The sequence below is a fragment of the Hirsutella rhossiliensis genome, assembly GCF_020360975.1.
Source record: "Hirsutella rhossiliensis strain HR02 chromosome Unknown scaffold00005, whole genome shotgun sequence".
Lineage (NCBI taxonomy): Eukaryota > Fungi > Ascomycota > Sordariomycetes > Hypocreales > Ophiocordycipitaceae > Hirsutella > Hirsutella rhossiliensis.
Window position 1 is genome coordinate 3,568,674 of NW_025408671.1, and position 21,721 is coordinate 3,590,394.

Below are 21,721 nucleotides of genomic sequence, written 5' to 3' on the forward strand. Positions count from 1 at the left end.
TTGGGCAAGCTTCATGATACAAGGCAGCCGGGCACGGGAGCGCCAGGGAAGCGAGACAGACAGACGTGTGGGATATCATATAGATATAGATACAATGAGACTACAGCTGCGTATTTGCTCATGCGGATAAAGACGGAGAGGGCATGGTTGAGCTCCGCGAACCGGCGACTCTTCACCACGTCGCCGAGAATACCCGCCTACCCTATATCACATCGATGGGCCCCTCGCTCTGTTAGCGCTGCAAGCGCACCAGAGCATTGTCGGCTAAACCCCGTGTGAACCAGGCCTGACACACTTGGCAGCCCGAGCGACGATTCTCACGAGTCGCATCCAATCTTCAGTCCCCCCCTTGCCCTGCATGTGATGCTCGCCTCTTCCCGACACCTCTTCCTGTGGCTGGCTCCTAGAAGATCCCGGATCCCGACGGCATCGGGCGCGGCGTCGGCGCCATGGCGGCCCTCCGAGTCAGCTGGTCCGAGCTGTCTGTCACCAAGCAGAGGGCCTTTGAAGATGCCAAGAAGATGCAAAAGGCGGTCGTGGAGGAATGCGCCCGGTCCGGCAAAGAAGTGCCCCAGTACCACCTCTCGGAGCTCATCGGCAAGGGGAGCTTTGGCCGCGTCTACAAGGCCACGGCCCAGAAGACGGGCCGCCTGGTCGCCGTCAAGATCATCGACATCGAGGAGAGCGACACACTGAACCCCCGGCTGGCCGACACCTACAGCGACCTTCTCAAGGAGATCAATGCACTGCAGCTGCTGAGCGACAGCGGCGCCCGAAACATCAACCATGTCATCGAGGCATTACCCGTCGGCCAGTCCATGTGGATGATCACCGAGTACTGCGCCGGCGGCAGCGTCGCGACCCTCATGAAGCCCACGGTCCCTGACGGGCTGCAGGAGAAGTGGGTGATACCCATCCTGCGTGAGGTCGCCGAGGCCATGTACTGGGTCCACGGCCAGGGAATCATTCATCGCGACCTCAAGTGCGCCAACGTCCTCGTCACAGAGGTCGGAGACGTCCAGCTCTGCGACTTTGGTGTCGCCGGCGTCATCGAGACCAAATTCGACAAGCGCACCACCGTCATCGGCACCCCCAACTGGATGGCGCCCGAGCTCCTCGACCAGTCGGCTTCCTACGGCACCGAAGTCGACATCTGGGCCTTTGGCGCCATGGTCTACGAAATCGCCTCGGGCCTGCCGCCCAACGTCACCGACCGCATCGACTTCTCCCAGCTCCGCAGTCGTCTGAAGCAGCAGACGCCTCGCCTCGAAGGCGACAAGTACTCGGCCGGGCTCAAGGACCTGGTCGCCTACTGTCTTCAGCATGACCCTGCCAAGCGACCCACCATTGAGGACATCCAGCGCCACGGCTACCTCTTCAAAACAGAGGAGGCCTATCCTACCTCTACCCTGGCCCACCTTGTGCGAGGCTTCAAGATGTGGGAGGCTCAGGGGGGAGATCGCCGGTCCCTTTTTGCTGCCGGCGGCGCCCAAGGCCTCGCCGATGTCTCGTCTACGGCCCTAGCCAACGACGAGTGGAATTTCAGCACCACGGCCGCCTTTGACCAGCAAGTCTTTGATAGCGGACAGGCCCAGGAGGTCTTTGATGCATACGGCTCAAATGTCGACTTCAGCCAGCAGTCGTTTGAGGAGACGTCGCGCCCGCCCAAGCCCAAGTCTCGCCGACGGCCCCCGCCGCAGCTCCCCTCCGCCAAGGCACCCCTGGAAAAAGTGTTTGACCCAAACACGATATCCAACTACGAAGACAACTCGAGGGCCTACTACGGAAGGCTATTCCTGCCACTGCCCGCATCCGACTTACCGCTCCGGGACGAGTCAGCCCCGGCCGCCGACGTCAGGGAGTCGCTGATTGACCTGGATGCCTCGCTGCACGGGAGCGACCTGTCTCAGTTTGTCGACCTCAACACCATCAAGGCCGGCGACTCGCGTGTATCTGCCAACTACGACTTTGGAGATGGCTCCATCTACGTCAAGGCGCCTCTCAGCGACCCGGCGGATGTCAACGCCAACCGCCGCACCCAGGACTGGAAATTCCCGACAATGGCCACACCGGCCTCGGCGAATCCAGAAATTTTTAGGTTCCCGCTCCCCGAAGAACCGTCAACTCCGGACACGGGCCGGCCATCTCTAACCCATCACCAAACCGAACCTCTCCAATCCTCCATGGTCTTCAGCGACATGTCGTCCAAGCATAGCCCTGCCAACCGCGCCTCGGTCGGAAGTCTGATCGACCTCGACATGAGCTTCCCGGACTCGTCCACCGAGTACACCCGGCCATCTACATCGCACTCGGATGTCGGGTCCATCAGCGGCTCCGAGGTCGGCGGCGCGAACCCGTTTGAATTGGAGAAGCACGCATCTCTCTACCCGACGCCCAACACGAACCGTGAGCCGTCCATCTATGTCTCGGACGACTCCGAGTACGCTACCGCCGTCGTGGACCTGCCGAGGATTTCTTCCGATAGCGAACCCCCCCCCGCGGCGCCGACGCCGGCGTCGGCCAACGGTATACCCGCCAACAGCGTCCGGCCTTACTCCCTCAGCGAGTTCGCAGACATGGACCCCGAGTCCATGTCGCCCCCCCAGACCGCCGCGCCCGTCGCGTCCCAGTTTCCCCCCTCGCTTCAAAACCGGCCCCCGCCGCAGGACCAGCTCCGCGAACCCTCTTCGCCCTTCAACTATGCCTCCCTACCCCCTCCGCCCGTCGCGCCGTCGGCCCGGGTGATGGAGGGCAGGGCATCGACGGACGAGGTTAAGAATGAGCTGCGACGCATGGCCATGAGCCTGGGCGACCATCTCAGCCACGCAAACTGGTATTTGTCGGGCCTGCCGGTCCGCAACGGGAGCGGCACGAGGCTGGAGCCTACCTTTGGGAACGGGGACTGAGGTGGACCCTCTAGTGAGCCGCGTGCGCGGCAGGGACACGGACGTGTCGACGGACTTGACGAGTTATGGCGTTATGAACCTCTCATGGAAGGCGTTTGCGTTTGAGGACAAAGGCTGGTAATACGCGAGTAAAGAGATGGGAGAAGTATTTGATTGGTGATGGATGGGCCTGTCAGTTTTGCAAGCATCTACCACCTCAAGTTCATTGAGAGCAACTTGGAAAGGAGTAAACGAGGGTACCAGATATGTAGTTGAGTTTATCGTCTTCCTTATGCTCCCCGCCTTGGAACTCGCCTTTACTCAGGATGCAGTGCGTTGTTCTGTCAGTCTGTGTACAGGAAACCCTGGTCGTTGATCTGCGCTGTACCTGTTTCCTGGACTGCTAAACTTGCCCTCCTTGCTGGTGGACCATTCACTGAACTCTCTACTAGCCGCCGTACGCGGCAGAAAATGGGCTGAGGAAGGTTGTCAAGCTGCTACACATTCAAAGCACACAAGCACAGGGAACAATGTAGACACATCATGCGGGGCTATTATATAGCGCCCGGTTTGCTCTATGCTTGAAAAGCCGTCGTGAGCGATAAATGGGCTCGACGTTGGACTATTGCCCCCAAAAAAACCAACACGGACAAGCCCTCATTTTGGAATCAGGCCAAACGGCGGCTACCAGCTGCTGCGCCACTGTATCGAGGTCCTTCTCAATGCCGTAAACCTTACCGGTGCCGGGCACGTCACCCATGGGGGGATGCCAACATACTCGGCGTGACCAGGGTTTACACCAGGACTTAGCATGGAATTGTTGCAGTCCTGTACGAGTCTTTCGGTCCAACTGTCTATCGGGGCTTGCTTTGTTCCTACCTTTGTTTCCTAGCCTTGACACTGGGCAGTCGCTTTGTCTATCTGCTAAAACTCTGTTGCATGATGCTTATAGTCAAGCTCGACCGGAGGGATTTGAGGCACGTCGTTGGCGTACGTAACGCGAGGCAGTGTTGGCGACATCTGGTCCACAAAGTCGGCGTATGCCTTATTGCCCGTCCGGGCCTGGCCAAAGGTATAGACCGTCGCTTTGATGCCAGACCCAATCAAGAATATGTTGGCAAGGCTCGCGAGCGCCCGGTGACGATCATTTCATCCCCGAGTGGCCCGCAAGCTCCTGCTTTACAGTAGAAATACCATCTTCGGCGACGCTGTTCCACGCCTTTTTGAATTCCGCGTGTACTTGAGACGAGTGAAGTTAGTAAAAAAGGGAACGAAAATGTCAAAGAGTCAATACCTGACGGAAATATCCGGCCTCTTAGTTAGGACTAGCTGCCTTATACCCTTGCCTTGGCAAACTAAACGGGTATTTAAAGTATTTTACTCTAGTAAAGGTCTTTAATTGCACTACCGAAAAAGAGGATACTATCTTATCGCGTGTCCTATTGCTTCTAGACCTCTAAAGCCTTTAATAGATAGCATGCATAAGTCTCGCCGCCGTTCTGCCGGCACGTTCGCCAGCTTGTTCCGTCTGCGGCCGGCCCGTCGCGGGTGAGGCGGGGCTTAGTGGCCGTTGCGGGGCAAGACCTTATGGAGCCTGTTGCGTGGCAGAGCCAGAGCTTTGTGGCTGTTGCGGGGCACCTGCGGGGTTGGTCGAGACCCCGTTCTGCTGAATCGAATCTTGTCCCCACCAAGATGCCGATGCTTCGCGCAAAGTGTTGGTTGCACAATGGAGGTCTCCAGAAGCCTGGTGAAAGAGCCAGTCGTCCACAAACTTGACCGTGTAGCCAAGGTCTCCGTAAACTTTCTGCACAGCTTCTTCGAATATAGACTTGCCGTTCACAACCGGACCCCAAGGTTTAGGGCAGATGTACGTGGAATTGTTGACCACCAAGCCGTTCACTGAGGCAGGAAGGAACGAATCAAGGGGACCGATCTGTGTATCGCGACGGACAATGCTGGCAGACTGGGTTGAATTTCTGGACTCGTCGGGTTCCTCACCCACCGCCTCCAGTTGAGTATCCATGACAATATCGTTGCCGGGGTCCTCCGGTTCTTCAATGGTACTGTCATTGTCTTGTCGCCGGCGGAGTTTCGACTCCTGAAAATTAGTCTGGGCGTGTGTGATTCTGTAAGTGGAGACCAGTGCGGGAACACGAAAGATCTCCGCATCTGTAACACCGGTCTCTTCTTTCAGGACATCAATGGTCTTTTGAATGCGTTCTGCAGCAATATCGCGGGCTTGAGTGTTGATGTCGGTAGCTAAGAAGGAGTCGATTGATTGCCTTACACCTGGATTAGGATTAAACCGTTAGCGGTGCGGCTTTTGCGGCCAGAGCTTGCAATCTCACCTTCAGGCTTCGAAATAACCGGGTCCCCTCCAGCGCCGTTCTTTTGAGCTTGCTTCACAAGCTCGAACCCTGCCTTGGGGTCGTTTATCATAACACACCAACGCCGTTCCGTGTCGACAGGCAGAAACTGAACAAATTCATCGACGTGCTTAACCATGAGCCACGTCGAGTCCAGGATAAGAGGGCTCTGAACTTCTTGAGCGCGATAGAAATCCGTAATAAAGGCAACATTGCCTGTCGCTTCGTCGCCTCCTGTAACGATCCTCCCGGCGGGATACTTCTTGCCTTTGTGCTCGTATGGTGGGATAGTCTCTATATTCCCCATAGAATCAAGGGTGGCCTGGCCATTACCACGGCCATAGTATTGCACTGTGCCGACGCCAAAATCTCGAGACGAGGTGTAGGTAAATGTGTTTGATCCCCCGTCTCTGATGATGGCCGAGTCTACCAAGATTTGTATAGCGACTGTTCCGTCGGGGCCCGGCATGCTAGTATACGCAGGCTCAAATATATCTTGAGCCCAAGGATCCAACGTATCTAGCGTGATGATTGGATTATGAATCTGGGCCTCGCTTAGGACCTTCTGTATTTCTGCGACCGCCTGCTGGACTGCAGGGAGCGGAAGGTTAGTTGTGTAGACCCGCTCGATTTTCTGTCCATGGTGGTAGGTAAGAACCGGGGCGACGCGTAGTGCAACACTATCGGTGGATTTCTTATCCCCATCAGTTACGGTAAAGGTAATTGTTGCTCTACCGTCCCAACCATTAGGCCTGCGGGTGTCGCGGGCGTCGACTCCTAGTTCGAGGCCTTTTGCCAAGTCCTCGGCTGAAAAGGTCGTATCGCTCTTGACGATCTCCCAGCTGTCGCCGATAGGACGGAAAACTCGCACGAGATCTCGAGCGGCATCGTCCGAAACGGAAATAGCTCCCGATGCTGATGCACCAAGTCCTTTGACCGGAAGAGTGCGGATGGTGGCCATGTTTTGGGGGGCTCGTTGGACATCGTCCGAAGCGTCGTGGCAACCCGCCAACTTTGTAAGATTATTTTGGAGGTAGCTCAGCATGTTTAACTTCTTTGCTTTCAGTGCTTCCTTCTCTTCTGGGGTGTTCGTCCAATGAGGTCTTGGAAGCTCATTGAGTAGCTTCTTCGTGCTTTCCAGGTCATTTTTGACGGATGAAGTCAAGCAGCGGCCGCTCGGGTCGGCGATATTGGCAAGGAAAAGGGCACCTCGTTCGTCAGTCCAGGTGTCCTTCCCTTCAATATCGGTTGTGCCTTCCATATCAACCTTGCCATCGCGATTGGTGTCTGCTCGGATATCCACGTTGAAGGGCTCGGACACAGAAGGTGAGTCACCCGCGCCAGAACCGGTGTCCTGGGGCAAGGCGCAGACCAAAGCGGCCGAGCTAGCGAAAACGAGGGAGTACCAGTACTTCATACTGGCTTGGGGCGTAAAGAGAGGCTTGGACTAATAGACGGCGCAGTAGATACTGGATAGTGGAAATCAACTGAGAATCGAAGAAGGATTGTATACGCTGAGTATGATGATGAGTTGATGTAAACGCGGTGATAAACTTGGTATATATAGGTAAAGGAATGAAATTCCGATGCCTTGTTATGTACGGCACCATCCTCCACGACCGGTTTCCTCACGAAACTGCTTGCATTGCCCACATGCCGTTAATGATGCTCTATCATGCAAAGGCATACGTATTAGAAGACAGTCGACGTGGGCATTGTCAAGATGCTTCTCACAATTGACTCGTCAACGCTCGTGACTCGAGCTGACAGTGGGCTAGGCCGAACGATGCCATAGCATGCCAAGGGAGATAGGGGTAGACTATACGTGGCAATGCTTTTCTTTCCTGGCGGCGAAGTCCAGGACAGGAACTAAACGATGCTCGCAGCAGTTTGGAGTTGAGGCTACTCTCGGTCTCCCGCGTACCCTGATTCGTGAATTAATAGGTCGTGTGGTTCGGTATGCGGTTCCGATACCGCGCGCCTTGAATACAGGACCGACCGCTCTGCCTGGCAAATATCGCGTATAAAGTAAAAAGTACTTACCAACGTACAGCTTGACTTGACCCTCTGTTTCAAACAATTTCTATATTATATCCCTATTGTTAACTCCAAGCCCTAAGCGAGCTCTAATCCTAGCCGAAACGCCTAATAACTCGATGATCCTAGTAAGATCCTCTAAAATTATATTATGCAAGGAAATAATCAGGCTGATGTGTATATACTTGGTGTCAAATACCTCATTTGGCGACTTTCCCTTTGAAGTGCTTGCGTCATAGGTTCCCCTACTTTTGGTAGGTCCCTGAGGCAGAGCGGTCGGTCCAGCTGTCAAGGCGTAGATTCATTCAAGGTCAGGAACGAGTTGGACCAGGATACAGGGGCTATGATCAAGTGTTTAATAAGACCGAAGGCTGGAGCTATAGGTGGGCAGACTGAGCATGCTATAGCCGGCCGTAGTGTGTGGGATGCAAAGCTTACTGACTTCATGCAGTAGCTCAATACGTGTAGTTGCAGGACGACTGCGTCATTCGGTTCAAGTAAATTCTCTAGGGAGAGCTATTTAGTCGCTGAAAAACTAGCACGTCCACCTCGGTGCCCTGCAACCGTCTCTTGCCCCTGGTCGGTCTGCCCGATGCGCTGGTAGACTCACGTCCATCTCATCGTTGCTCAGCGCACGGAGACCAGGAGTTTTGCACGAAAAACGCATCTTTGCCAGAAAGTAGGTGGGAGAGGCCGTAGCTTCATCCAATGATCCAAGTAGATGTCGGCAAGGACACACACAACACACGGACGCTCCGACACATACGTAAATCTGATGACGGCGCATTTGCTCTGGCTAAAAGCGGCTCTGAGCGCAACAGGCACATCCTAGTTCAAGGGTTTAATCCCGGCAGCCCCATAAATGGTCCGGCTAGCCATTGCGGGCTTAAGAGCCGGGGAAATATAGTCCAGGCCCTACTGGAATTGAAACTAAACCAGCGTTTCAGGCCAAAAAGAACGACAATGCAGTTTCTTCTTCTTCTACTCATGGTACTGAGCCTTGTCACTTTCGCTCAGACCCTCGAACCACTCGTCCCACCCCCAACTAATAATGGGTTCCCTCTCTGAGATTCTTTGAGTCCAGTTCTGGCTTCTCTAGTAACGATGTTCCGAGAAAGAAGACGTCGCTTAGCTCGCTTTGTGCATGAGGCGGTAATCTGGGATGAGCATCGACGGTCTGTATCGACCAATATTGGCCAGGAAGAGCGCGACTGGCTGTTTGTTACCTGGTTTCTGGCGTGTTCCATCGTCCTCGGGATTATGGGGTGGGCCATCGTCCTTTGGGCTATGAGCCGGTTCATCATCTTTGGGATTATAAGGCGGCCCGTCCTATTTTGGATCAGGAGTCTCTACAGTAAGCTTGCCAGGCGGACCTCGAGGAATAGAGCCGGTGAGGGGGCAGCGCGGTAACAAGAAGAGCAAGACGCATGTTCCAAAGGATGCTAAAAATAAGAGAGTGTGAAAGGAGGGACAGCAGTGGGAGATTCAATGAGTGAGTGAATTGAGAGTGCTTAGATCTGGTATGAGGTGCCAGTCTAAATATATGCGAGGCTTTGATGTACCTTTACCATTTGATATACTTATATCATCTTCTCCTGTACATATGCTTAGATGCTTGAGAAAGAGCACACGCAATCATCACTTGGTAATTTATGCACAATGCCACATTGTCTGACCTAGAAATTGCGGACAGTCTTCTTCTATAATGCTTATGCAATTCTATGTCTTTTGCGTAGGCAAGTATAGCCATGGTTAGCCCTTAATCTGTCCTCGCTCCACATCCATCTTAAAGAAGCTGCATACGACTTACTCATTCTTCTTGGAGAAGACATCCGGGTTTGAGTACTCGGTAAGATAGTAGAAGTTTGTTGCTGCTGACGTGACATATATGCCCAACATGCACATGGTCGGGCCTGCCATCCCATCCTGCTCCGACTCTACTCTGGTCAGCTATCCCATGCCGTTGGCGACTGATACACCAGCGCTTGGTCGAGAGCCATTATTATTATTATTATTATTTGTATTAGGTAGGTATGCCCGGAGGGAATCCCCTATAGGGCTAATGTAGGATTACAGTGCATTGCTTTATGCCACCTGGAGCCCCGCGATTATTTTCGCTTGTTGTTCGGCCCCGGTCGATGCTTCCATAACAGGCCTGCTTGAAGACCAATCTCTACTCTAGCTAAAGCACCGTCTGCCACGTTGGGGCCGCTTAACATAAAAGCGGGACAGGGCGGCGTAGCACTAGAAGAGCTCTAATTATTTTAATGGTACCGCCAAGTTTGGTGGTTAGTACGGAGTATTCCCCGCCCTTAATTACCCGTTTGGCCCGCGGGGCCCACGGCACAGGGGCCTTCGGGAGCTAACTTAAGTACTAAAGTCCTACACATTACAGTACGTAGTCTTCGACCTAGCATAGGCTGGCCCGCAACGCTTCTTTAGAGGCGTAAATATACATTACAACGCCGCCAGGGCGCCTAAGATACTGTTTTCTAATTTCTAAGTGCCGCGGTAAACTTACTAGCCTTGGTGCGAGCGGCACTTATCGCAATCTCGACTGCGCGCACGCAAATATGCGGTATCGGCACTGCGCCTTACAGGTGGCCGTTTCGTTTAATGCGGCCCGGGCTTGATTACCTTGGACGTCGCTAGCCGTATAAGGCGATTATGCCACAGCCCCTACTTTTAGTTGGCCTGACTTGTTTGTACTTTATAACCAGGTTCTGTTAACCGGGCTCTGTCTGCCCAAGTTGTGTCTAACGGAGAGAACAGCAATCCATTAAGCGTCGAGGGCCCCATCCATTGAGAGCCTTGCCCCGAGTCAGTGGCGCTTGAACATTGCCGCGGAGTGCCCGACCAAAGTGTATGGTGGGATGAAGTTGGTTGGTTGGTTGGTTGTCTCATTACGCTTTCTGGAGACCCCGCAGGGGTCCCGTAGCGCCACTCGGGCCCGGCTACCCCTGAGCTGATGTGTGGGGATACAGGGGGGTCCCATTCCTACTGTTGATTCCTTCGCACCATGTACCACGCCCAAGAAGCTTCCCTCGCCCTCGTGTGGCTCTCCCACGGCTGGCTCTCTTCTGGCCTTATCAGGGGCCTCGCCATCAATGTCCAAGTCGAGTCCCAAGATGGCCTCTGAGTTGCCTGTTCCTTCCAGAGGTTCTTGGTCGCCTGGTCGCTTCCATCACGTTCGATCAGGGGGTTGCGGCCGTCGCTCATTGGAGCGTGCTTATAGGCAGGGCATGGGCTTGCTGGACTGTATGGCATGTTTGATGTGTACTAATTACATGTCACTCACCCGTGGAGCCCGGTGGCTCGGGTCCCGGTCCCCATTGCGAGCCCCTGATGATGCCGGGGCGGGTCCTCCTGTTCCTGCGTTGGCTGCCACGGTGGGATGTAACACAGCCGGACTGACACAGCAGAATAAAGCAAGCAAGCTACCACAATGTTTATTGCATGAGGAACCAGACTGATGACTTCTACCCCATAGACTATCTAACAAAGCTGTTTAAATGATGGATTCCTCCAATACCAAGGTCTTCAACATGCATGTGGACTCGTTGGAAAGTCGAGCCCCTGTTCCAAGACGAGGCCAAGAGATCCTGCAATTAATGCTATGATGAACATAGAGTCATGGAATTACCGGCATCTGGACTTAATATATCGATACGCTGAGTGCCAATTTATAAGTTATATAAAGAGGCCTTGAGTCTTTAGTACTTACACGTTCCTCCAAGACACGTTCTTTTATCAATTCTTGTACGCTCTTTATGTACACTCCTCCAAACTTACAACTTTTTATTATTATTATCTGATACTAGACCGTATCCTTCTAAATTTGAATTAAGCTCACTATGCGCTTCACACTCCTTACTATCCTGCTGCCACTTGGCGGTGCCCTCCCTTAGCACTCGCCAGGCGACTTTAATGGACCGGGTCACGACCCAAAATGGAACGGGCCAGGTGATAACCCGGCCTTGGATAAACCGGGTGCTCCGTAACCCACGTCAACGGGCAACAAGCGCGCCTCTATTAGCGCAGCTCAAGCTTCCGTGGCGGGACCCCAAGCGTCTCCTACTACGTCCGCTTCCTCTAGTGTCATTAGTAGGGCCAATGGCTTTAAAGCGGACATTAGAGCAGACACCAATCGGGATAGAAACGTCGATATATAGGGTATAACCGACAACGATGGGAAAGACACCTAGACAGACACTAGGGGTGCTATTTTCCTGGCTAACATTGCCGACACTGACATCTATATATAAGCTCGATTAAAAACGACTAGTATAATCTCGAACAACTTACCGCATGCAACGACGCTTCCGACGATGTTCAACGAGCGCCTTAGAATATAGCTTCGATTCGTACCGTTCCTATTATAGGACTTAGCTCTTTAGCTTTAGGGACCATTTCCGTCGAAGACGCTGCTTAAGGTTATATGCGCATCTTTCGTTAGGAAAACGACGATTGAGTTATTGTTAAGAGCGACATAACCTTCTTAGCGGAAGAAATAGAAGAAGGCTTAAACTTGGGCATTGACGCCCGCGATACTCGGCGTCTAAATATTTAGGACGGTAAAGCGATAGTTTTATTTACCGTGGTCGATGGGGAATAGACATTAACCGATAGCGTTATACTACGTGTCGCCCTAGTTCTAACGCATAACTATCTATAGCGAGTGTAAAAGATCTATCGGTCTACTAATGCCGATAGTAGATTTACTAAAATTATAGAAGACATTAATTCTATTCTAGGCGAGGCAAATATCTAAGGCCCTATAACGGAACTCCTAACGTCCGACGTCTGGGCCTAGGATATTTTCGAGCTAGGCTATATAAGTATGCCGGGCCCTGACGGAACGACTATCTCTCTCTAAATTATAATCGATACGGCCTTTAAACGTCGAGACCATTACTCCTTACGAGCATAATGGCAAAAAGTATCCGGCCGGGCGGATTATAGTAGGCGGCGACGAGCAAACCTTAACCCTGCCTTTTATTACGGACTACTTCCGCGCTTAAGAGGTGCAGAATCCGCTAATACTGGACTCGACCTGGCTTTATGTTAAGTATATCGATGAGTTTATATAGTCGCTACCGGCTAAGACTCCGCGCGGTTGGTGCGTTATAATCAATAACCCGTAGGCTAGGATCTAGCTTCTAAAGGGTGCCTAAGGCCGGGGCTTTGGAAAGAACCTAGTTATCTCTAGAAAAGAAGGTAAGCTTTCTCCCGATTTCTTGTTATGAGTAAAAGACGAGATTAGCAGCTGACTCTTTATCCTAGGAGGAAATAAGTAGACAATCGACTCCTTTCTAGCCACCGAATCTAATATCTAGGCTAGTATTGTTTCTGCTAAGCGCATCTAAAATAACATCGATATATTAAAGCAGGAGATAGGTATAATAGATGCCGGGATATTCCGCATTCCTTAGCTATACAGTAAGCAGAGTATTGTCTTAACGTAGGACGACTTTATAGAGACGTAAGCGAGAAGCCAGGTAGCATGCCAAACCTCTTACCTGCCGATGATAATGATAAAGGTCCCGGTCCAAAAGGGGCTCCCGCCGCCGGCGATAATACCTTGGGGGAAGGGATCATAGAATCGAAGAAACTTCGCCGGCGACAACAAGACAAGACGGACACGATCCAAGAGGTGGGCGAGGGCTCGAACAAAGCATCGGCAAATCCCGTCCGGCGCGACAACGACATCCTTCCGCTCGATGCTTTCCTTCCCCCGCCTGTCAATGGCCTCCCGTTTAGCGGCTCGCTTTACGTGAGCCCTAAGCCCTGGGGGCCGACAGTAGAGGACGGCAAGGACATATTCGAGGAAGCCGTCATAAATGTGTACAGCCAGGTTGGCTATATAGTCAGGTTTGTGGACGACTGGAGGCTTCATAGAGTTATTGGAGATATCTATTGCTCTACCAATACTTTGCGCGAGGTGTCGGGGCCATCTTGGTGGCAGCCGCAAGCTGTGAATACGGCACAGGAGCTCAAGCCTGGGACGCAGTCCTCTTCCTAGGCACTTGTTGTCCTTTAATTGCGTTGGCTTTGTTAGCAAAACCAGACGAGGGCGCTGCTTCGGACATGTCTTGAACCTCTCCGCCCGGTCGTTCTTTGGCTATGATGCCGATGCCTTTAAGCGTCAATTATCAGGTGCAGAGCCCCTTAGCGAAGCCGAACATTTGCTTGCGCAAAAAAGAGCTAGTACGCAAATTGCATAATCTCGTATACTTCGCAGCATTCTAAGAGAGGTATTCGCTAAATTATCTAATTCCAAGGTAGATATAAGAAAGCCGCTAGATATAACCCTAGATAACGATACTAGGTGGCTTTCCTAGCTATATATAATAAAACGGGCCCTTCTACTACGCGACTACGTTAAGCGACTGATCGCGCATCGTTGCATCGAGTTAGAACAACAAAATAAGGGTAGGAGAGGGGGTTTAAAGAGATCTACTAGCTACCTTTTATTTGCTTGCCCGAGAACTAGCTTAGCGATAAGGATTAGGAAGTAATTAAGCTATTCGCCTAAATTCTCGCTTTTTATAAAGCCTATGATGGAGCGTTTTGCTGCCTTGGAGCAGATGATGCGCCGGGGCTTCTCCGATATAGGTCAGAGGATGGATACTTTCGACCGCAAGGTCACTACCTCGGGGGTCAAGGCCTCTGTATTCCTTTAGCACGGTTTGAGCTTTAGTCTTTGCTGACCTTCACCCCTTCCGGTAGGAATCGCAACGCAGTGGTCCGGGCCCAGAATGGCACGGTGGTCCGTGGAAACATGGAGTTGGAACCCTTGTACAGTGTCGTCACTGGTGAACGGATGGAGAACTTTCCGGAGACTTTGGACCAGCTGGAGCGGCTGCAGTGTGAGTATGAGTATGGAGCAGTGGACAAACACCAGACCTGGAATGCCACGCTGACCTTTTCTGCGCGTCGAAGTGCCCGTGGTGAATGATCTCTTGACGCACCTCGGTGAGGTTCCGAGAGGGCGCTTGGAGGAGAGGAGGAGGCATCTAAAGCTTGTTTCTGGTGTAGTGACAAGGGCTGTGTGATGAGTGCATCGATTTCCTTCTTTAATGCTCGTTGAACGACCTTGGAGTCAGAGTGAGCTTGGACCGCATGCACATGAGATGACTTCACCTGAGAAGGAGAAGCAGAAACGAATAACGACTAACGGATTGTAATTTAACTTTGTTGGAGTGGACTTGCAGTGTGAATACAACCGCAAAGAGTGCGAGATCCTCTTATATCGTAGACCAGACCTCGTTTACAAAGTAGTCAACGAATGAGTAGGCTTAACCCGTTTACAAGAGACACTCCTCTGATCACCTCCGGAGGACTCAAGCAGGGCTATAGAATCAACCCCCAGAAGGGGGTGCGCACGCGCCGAAGGTGCGGGTGTGAAAAGCCACGCTGCAAGCAACACAGACCGGGCCACGCGCAACCCAGCACACAGACATAAGTCACCGAGCACGAGACGAGGACATGGTCGACACACGCACGTAGACAGTGTGGCCCCAGAGACGCACCGTCCCTAATTCGCGGGCGTAAGCATCTAGACACCACCACCGAGGGTAGTATGGTGCCGTGTAAAATAATAACTATATAGACGGTTCTAATTAAATATCAAATCCTATAAAAATCCCCCGGCTACCAAAATATATCTAGTAGATAGTCCGCGAGTGGGCGAGCGGATTGCGTTCCCCTTATAACCCGAACGGAGTGAGGGCAGGGCAGAGAGCGAGAGTCAACGAGCAAGGTCCACTTGCTCGGTGACCCTCGCTCGTTCCCGTGTCCTCGGTTCGCCTCTGGCTCCCTGCGGGATAAGGGGGAAGGGGTCCGCTCGCTCTACTCGCTCCTAGAAGGGAGATTTATATCTATAGCGTTTCACTCTATTGTGTTTGCCTCGTTATCACTCGGGATATGCTTCACTGATGTGGTTCCGTCTATGGTGCTGGGGTGCGGGTGGCTCTCCACAGCCAGTCCTTCGGCCTGTCTGCACCCCTTCGGGGTAGAATTCCATAGTCTAGATATGGGCCTCCGGCGGTGATCTTACTGTCTTTCCCTTGTAAACGAGGGTGACTCTACTATCTAGTGTCTACGGCTTATAAACGCCTGAGGGAGATATGTCTTCCGTTCTACATACAATCACAATGTGTATAGCTGTAAGTGCGAAGCAGTATCATGTTCGTTTTCCATCAACGAAGCCTTCGCTTAGGGCCAATCCCGTCGAGATCCGTATTAAAGCTTGGCAACTATCGTGAGCCCGGCCACGGTATGGCTAAAGGGAAAATTCCCCTATCTGTCTCCTCAGATTCTGCGCCACGTCTCGCTCCGACCCAAAGCCTACGCATTATAGGCGACATGCCGCGCTCGAAACCTTATCTACGCAACGATTTACCTAGAAGAAGAACGTGTCTCGGTTATATACCTGACCTTGGCGGCCGTGGCCCCCCACGTCTATAAGAATGTCGGGCGCAGCCGAGGACTGCAAGGGACGCAACCCAACAGTCAGGCTCTAGACGAGGTCGCCGAGGACACACTCAGCCCCTACCGTGACAACGACGCAATACTCTCGAGCCCCGCTTGGACCGGCCTGATGAAAACCGTAGCAGGCGAAAGACCATCCCTCCACGGGATAGTTATGCAACGCCGACTCGACAGACTAGGCAGTCGTATGCACCAACCTCTCCGGCTCGACTCTCTCCCCGGTCTCGACATAAAGTTCAAAGGCCCAAACATGGTACCGTGCTCCGCAGCGACCACAAGGGCAGTCCTCCAAGTCTTAACAGACCCAGGCCCCCCCGGGCTATGTTAAAGGAGAAGGCGGAGGGGACAAGAACACTTGCTCCTGCTCTTGCGCATACTCATGCTCCGCCATAGCTAATGCCAGTCAAGGAAATAGGATCCAACCCACAGTCCTGAACTATTGCACTCTCGTCACACTACAATCCACCCTTCCTCCCGGAATAGGTAGCCAGGCGGATGCCCTCACGTGTACTTCCACTTACGTTTTCCGAGTCGCCCGAAGGGCTATTGACCTCTAGCCTACTCTCTTAGGATTGAGGATGTGTTGACACGTCTTTTACGTGTGGTTGTCGCGGCTCCGATCTCCCGTTCGTCGATATTATGCAAGCTGTCCCTTGGCCGGAGGTAGGTCCTATCGTGTGCCTTTAGCAATTCACCCACTCGCGTGAGTAAGAGGAGGAGAACTATCTGGGTTCCGGTGGGTGGGCGACCCGGGGTCTTTATACCCTCTTGGGTGTGTGGGCGTGTCTCCACTCCTACTTATCGTTGTATGACATGTATGAGTGATCTCTGCATGTATCCGGCCATGGTACGTCCCTCCCCTTGGCTCTTACGGCCATTCCCTGCATTCTATTCCGACTATATATAGCAGCACGTGATTCTCCGTGCCTACAGCTAGGGATGAGTCACTAGATCTAGGTCCTAGTTCCGTGGTTCCCCCTTATACTAAATATACTAGCGTCTACTTGCTCGCTGGTGCTCGCTCGTTCCCGTGTCCTCGGTTCGCCTCTGGCTCCCTACGGGATAAGGGGGAATAGGTCCGCTCGCTCTACTCGCTCCTAGAGTAATAGACTCTTATCTATAGTATTTTACTTTTATAGTTGTGGCCTTGTTATTACTCGGGTGTGAGTATTATTAAGAATTCTTATAAACGCGTGAGGTTCGGTCTAGTGTGCTTAAGGGTAGCTTCTCGTAGCCGGTCCTTCGGCCCGTCCGCACCCCTTCGGAGTAGAATTCCGTAGTCATGCCTGGGCCTTCCGGGGGTGATCTTATTGTCTACTCTTGTGAACGGGGTTGGCTAGCTATCTTGGATCTACACCATTTCACTTGTGGGAATTCGTCTATAGCCTGGAGACTTTCCGTCCGGTTAAGTTCCATTCTGCCGTGCTCATGCTCACGCGACTGGCTGACGATCGAAGTGAGGCCATCGTGATATGCCAACGTGGGAAGACTCCATGCAACGCCGACGCTCATATGCCCAAAAAACATTACGTGATGTTCACCATCAATCAGACTGCCCGTGTCACCACACCTGCAAGATGCTTCAACCGTCTCCGTTTGTCGTCCAATCGACCTTCCACTGGCTCACCTAACTGCTCTAGTAAACTGTTTGCCTCTCGTGCTGGTGTTCCGACACGGTCAGCTTCAACCACTACGTTCAATAGATGAAAGACTCACTTTCTAGCCGTTCCAACTGGCCCAGAGTTGCTGGGAAGTTTCCCAACCGCTCACCGCTGGTGACGCTGGACAAGGGCTCCAAGGTCATGTCCGAACGTACGACCACGCCGTTCTGGGCTCGGGCCACTGCGTTCCGTCTCCTACCGGGCAACGTGGTTAGCATTCTACTCCATGCCACACAAGGGAGAAGCCGACCTACTCAGCAGTCACCTTACGGTCTAGGTCGTCTAACTTCCTGTTGACGGTGCGCATCTCATTCCGCATGTCCCGCATGTCATTGCGCATCTCTGCAAGCACCTGTGCGAGTCGAAGGCCACCATCAACGGCCGGTAGATTCTGACAGCGAGCGACCTGCTCGGTCAAGGTCTCTAGACTGCGGACAGCCAGGGGGAAATCGGGCTGCTCCAAGGGATGCTCCATGGCTGGGTCAAATTGTGATCGATCCAGAATCGACGAAATGACGCCGTCCGTCTCTTGACGTTGTGTCGCCTCGTGGCGTGGGCGTGGGCGCGGGCGCGTCCCCCCGGTAACTAGTAACCCAAGCGCGTGGTCACCTGACTGGTGATTAGGTAAGCAGTGCGAGTACCTGTCTCCTATGCGGGGTAGGTAGGTAGGCAGGTCTCTTGTCCGCGGTGCGGGTCGGCGATGGCCTCGTGTGACGATGTGCAAATGGTCCTCGACATTCACTCCGTTGGGTAAAAGGAAGAATACAGGTTCAAGTCTGCCTGACGGTTCGCGCTGCTCCTCGAAGTTCTCTTTGTGGCCCCCATGGGCCTTATATCATCTCCTCCTATCGTCGACAAGTCATGGTAGGTCCTGCTCACCCACTTCAGTTCCCCTTCGTTCGCTGCGCTCTCTCCCGGTTTACGGCCACTTCTCCCGCTCTCACTCCCGTAGTGTATAACGCACGGCATTAATCCCGTGCAATAACCGGCGAATTTGTCCCTAGCCTGGTGCCTGGTTCCGTGGTTCCCCCTTATACTAAATATACTAGCGTCCGCTTGCTCGCTGGTGCTCGCTCGCTACCGCGTCCCTACTTCGCCTCTAGCTCGTTGCGGGTATAAGGGGGAATAGGTCCGCTCTCTCCGATCGCTCCTAGGGTAATAGACTCTTATCTATAGTATTTTACTCTTATAGTTATAGCCTTATTATTACTAACTATTTCGTTCCCCTCTAGTTTACTTTATATATATCCCGTAATAAATCACGTTTATAGCTAAGTCACCGTTCCTATACTAGTATATAGTTCCGTGGTTCCCCCTTATACTAAATATACTAGCGTCTAATTACTCGCTAGTGCTCGCTCGTTCTATATCCTTACTCGGCCTCTTAGCCTTATTATAGGGTAAGGGGGAAAGGGTCTACTTACTTTACTTACTCTTATTAGTTAGATTTTTATTAATAGCGTTTTACTTTATTTATATTACCTTATTATACTTAGGTTTTTAGTATAATATAGTTTTATTTATATATTTATAGCGTAGCTCTTTATATCTTAACCTTTAGCCTTAATATATACCTTATAAGTATAAATAACTATAGTTATAAAATAGTCTTTTAAAGGTAATATTACTATTTATCTCTTATAAATAAAATTAAGCTTACTATCTATTTTCTATATTACTTTATAGTATCGGATTCTATTAATAGTCTTAGATCCTTTAAAGGTTTATTTAATCTAATATTACTTTATAACTTAAAGCTATTATTAAAACTATATTAAATTATCGTTATATAATATATAGTAAAGGCGCTTACTTATTTTACTTAAGGCTTATAAGAATCCGTTTAATCTTTAAATACTATTATTAAAGTAAAGTATATATATAATACTTAATAGTTATATTTAATAGAGCTTATTTAAGAAGTCTAAAACTAATAAAGTATAATAACTAGTATTATTCTTAAGGGATAAACCTATTAAGGGGTTTATATTAATAGATATAATAGGGTTTAGTTTAAGTAATAATAAGTATATTACGTAATATATTAGAGGTTATAGACTATAAACTATAACTAGGTAATTAAGTAATTAGAATTAAAGATAAGATCGTAATAGGGATCGTAATAATTATATTAAAAGCTATTAAGCTATCTATCTAAAGGAGTATTCCGTTCCTTCCTTATATATCTTAAGAGCTTCCTTAGATCGCCGGGAGCACTAGGTAATCCCGTCGCCTAGGAGTGCTAGAGCGCTAGAGCGATCCTACGATCCTAGCTATAGAGCGTTAGAGCGCTCGAGTAACCTATCGATCGAAACTTAATTAGCCTATCGGTCTATTTAATATTCCTTACTCCCTATATTATATATCCTTATAATATATACTAGTCCCCCGCGGTTTACTAGACTATAGTTATAATAGGATACTTTCCCTTTTTTTTATCTTACTTTTAAGACCTATTACCTTAGCCGCCGTATATAAATATACCCTTATTACGTTATATATAAGTATAATTATTCTTTATCCCTTATCTTTCCTAGGATATACTATTAATAGTATATTTAGTTATATTTAAAAATCCTATTCTTATAATTCTAATAAATCGTATTAATAATTAGAGCTAGTATCTTAGACTAAGATATATAATATTAAAATTATACCTTACTCTTATTATTTTCGGTTAGGCCTAACTTATAAGGTTAGCGAGCGTTTTAATTAGTATTTTAAATATACCTTTATAGGCTATTCTTATATAATAGTTATAATATAGCGTCTACTTATTTATTTTATCTCTTTCCTTCCTTATTATTCTTTTTACTAATATTCCTTCTTTTTTAGTTTATTATATTATAAATTAATAATAAAAGATTAATTTAGATAAATAGAAAGTAAAAGAAGTATTAAAGAAAGCGATAGCTTACCTAGCTTAGATTAGGAAATAAAAGTATTTCTTAAAGAACTAAGGTAGTAAGTTATTTTTAATAAGGTATATAAGCTATTAATAAAAAAGATAGTATAATATATTCTTTTTAAGATAAATCGGTTTATTTATTAAATAAGGAATCTATTACTATTAGCGAGGTTTAATCGTTTAGTACTTTAAATATATTAAACTAAGATATTATTCTTAGTAACCTTATATTTCTTAGTAGAATTATTAAAGTAAAGAACTATAGTAGGTTAAATACTTAAGTAGTTCCTAGGTATTTTCCTTTAGTTTATATCCTTTCTATTTAATAAGGTACTCTTATTACTAACCTTATTTTCTTATATTTAGTATTTATTTTACTTTATATTCTTAGTTATTATTAACTTTAATTTTTTCCTATAGTTTAGCGTTTTATAGCGCTAGTTCTAATAATAAGATATAAAATATTAAGTAGATCTATATTATTATTAGTAGCGAAAGTTTATAGTTAACTTTTAAAATAGTTTTCTTAACCTTAAATAGTTCAAGTTTCTTAAAATCTAATTTATTACTTAGTTATTTTATTTTAATATTTCGTTATATAAGGTAGACTATATCTCCCTCTTAAAATATTAGTCCCTATAATCTTTTCTAATTATAGTAAGTAGATATTCGTTCCCTAATAAATTAAAGTTCTTATTATATTTCTTTATATAATTTTTATAGCTAATTTACTTATAGTATTACTCGTTCTACCTATAGTCCTTATTAAGTAACCTTAAATACTTCTAGGTTATATTTATAATTAGTATATACTAGTAAAAGTATAGTTATCTTAGTAACTAAGCTATTATAAGCTAGTTATATTATTAATAGCTATTTAACTTAATCGTTTTATTTATAGCTAATATAATATTATAAATATTATTTAAGCGTTTAGTTAAGTTATTTTATTTATCTATTTATTTATAGATAATAAGCTATACTAAGCTTATATTTTATCTCTAATTATACTATAAGAGCTTACTAAAACTTAGCTATAGATATACTTTCTTTATTAAAGATAATCTTATTTAGTAGTCTATAATTACTAATAATAGTTTATAGGAATATATATACTAGCTCCTTTATATTACTTACTTCTTTATATAGTAAGAAGTATCTATACTTTATTAGTCTATTAGTAATAATAAATATACTATTATACTAAATATTAGTTATAGGTTCTTTTACGGTAGTAGCTTTATAATAAAATTAAAAGCTATTAAATCCTATAGTCTTTTTAGTACTAATAGCGGTTATAATTTTCTTTATAGTTTATATCGTTTAGCTTTACTTTATATATAAAGTTTATATTCTTTAATAACTTATTAT

At 48.6% G+C, this 21,721-nt stretch overlaps 4 protein-coding genes across 4 annotated transcripts; 2 read left to right on the forward strand and 2 right to left on the reverse strand.

Moving 5' to 3' along the window:
* Positions 1-143: 143 nt before the first annotated feature.
* On the forward strand, positions 144-2,906 carry HRG_05795 (kinase; the record flags this gene model as incomplete). The annotated part of the gene is made up of 3 exons (XM_044864266.1): positions 144-231; positions 303-340; positions 408-2,906. 3 exons carry the CDS (start codon positions 144-146, stop codon positions 2,904-2,906), a joined length of 2,625 nt encoding a protein of 874 aa, XP_044720798.1.
* Positions 2,907-4,470: 1,564 nt separating this feature from the next.
* On the reverse strand, positions 4,471-6,668 carry HRG_05796 (protein-arginine deiminase (PAD) domain-containing protein; the record flags this gene model as incomplete). Its single annotated transcript, XM_044864267.1, has 5 exons — positions 4,471-4,784; positions 4,884-5,174; positions 5,234-5,842; positions 5,996-6,263; positions 6,321-6,668. The coding sequence occupies 5 exons, from the start codon at positions 6,666-6,668 to the stop codon at positions 4,471-4,473; spliced, it is 1,830 nt and encodes a 609-aa protein (XP_044720799.1).
* A 6,123-nt stretch (positions 6,669-12,791) lies between these two features.
* HRG_05797 (protein-arginine deiminase (PAD) domain-containing protein) lies at positions 12,792-13,310 on the forward strand (the record flags this gene model as incomplete). Its single annotated transcript, XM_044864268.1, has 1 exon — positions 12,792-13,310. The coding sequence occupies one exon, from the start codon at positions 12,792-12,794 to the stop codon at positions 13,308-13,310; it is 519 nt and encodes a 172-aa protein (XP_044720800.1).
* Positions 13,311-17,477: 4,167 nt separating this feature from the next.
* On the reverse strand, positions 17,478-17,917 carry HRG_05798 (uncharacterized protein; the record flags this gene model as incomplete). The annotated part of the gene is made up of 2 exons (XM_044864269.1): positions 17,478-17,637; positions 17,697-17,917. The coding sequence occupies 2 exons, from the start codon at positions 17,915-17,917 to the stop codon at positions 17,478-17,480; spliced, it is 381 nt and encodes a 126-aa protein (XP_044720801.1).
* Between the last annotated feature and the right edge of the window lie 3,804 nt (positions 17,918-21,721).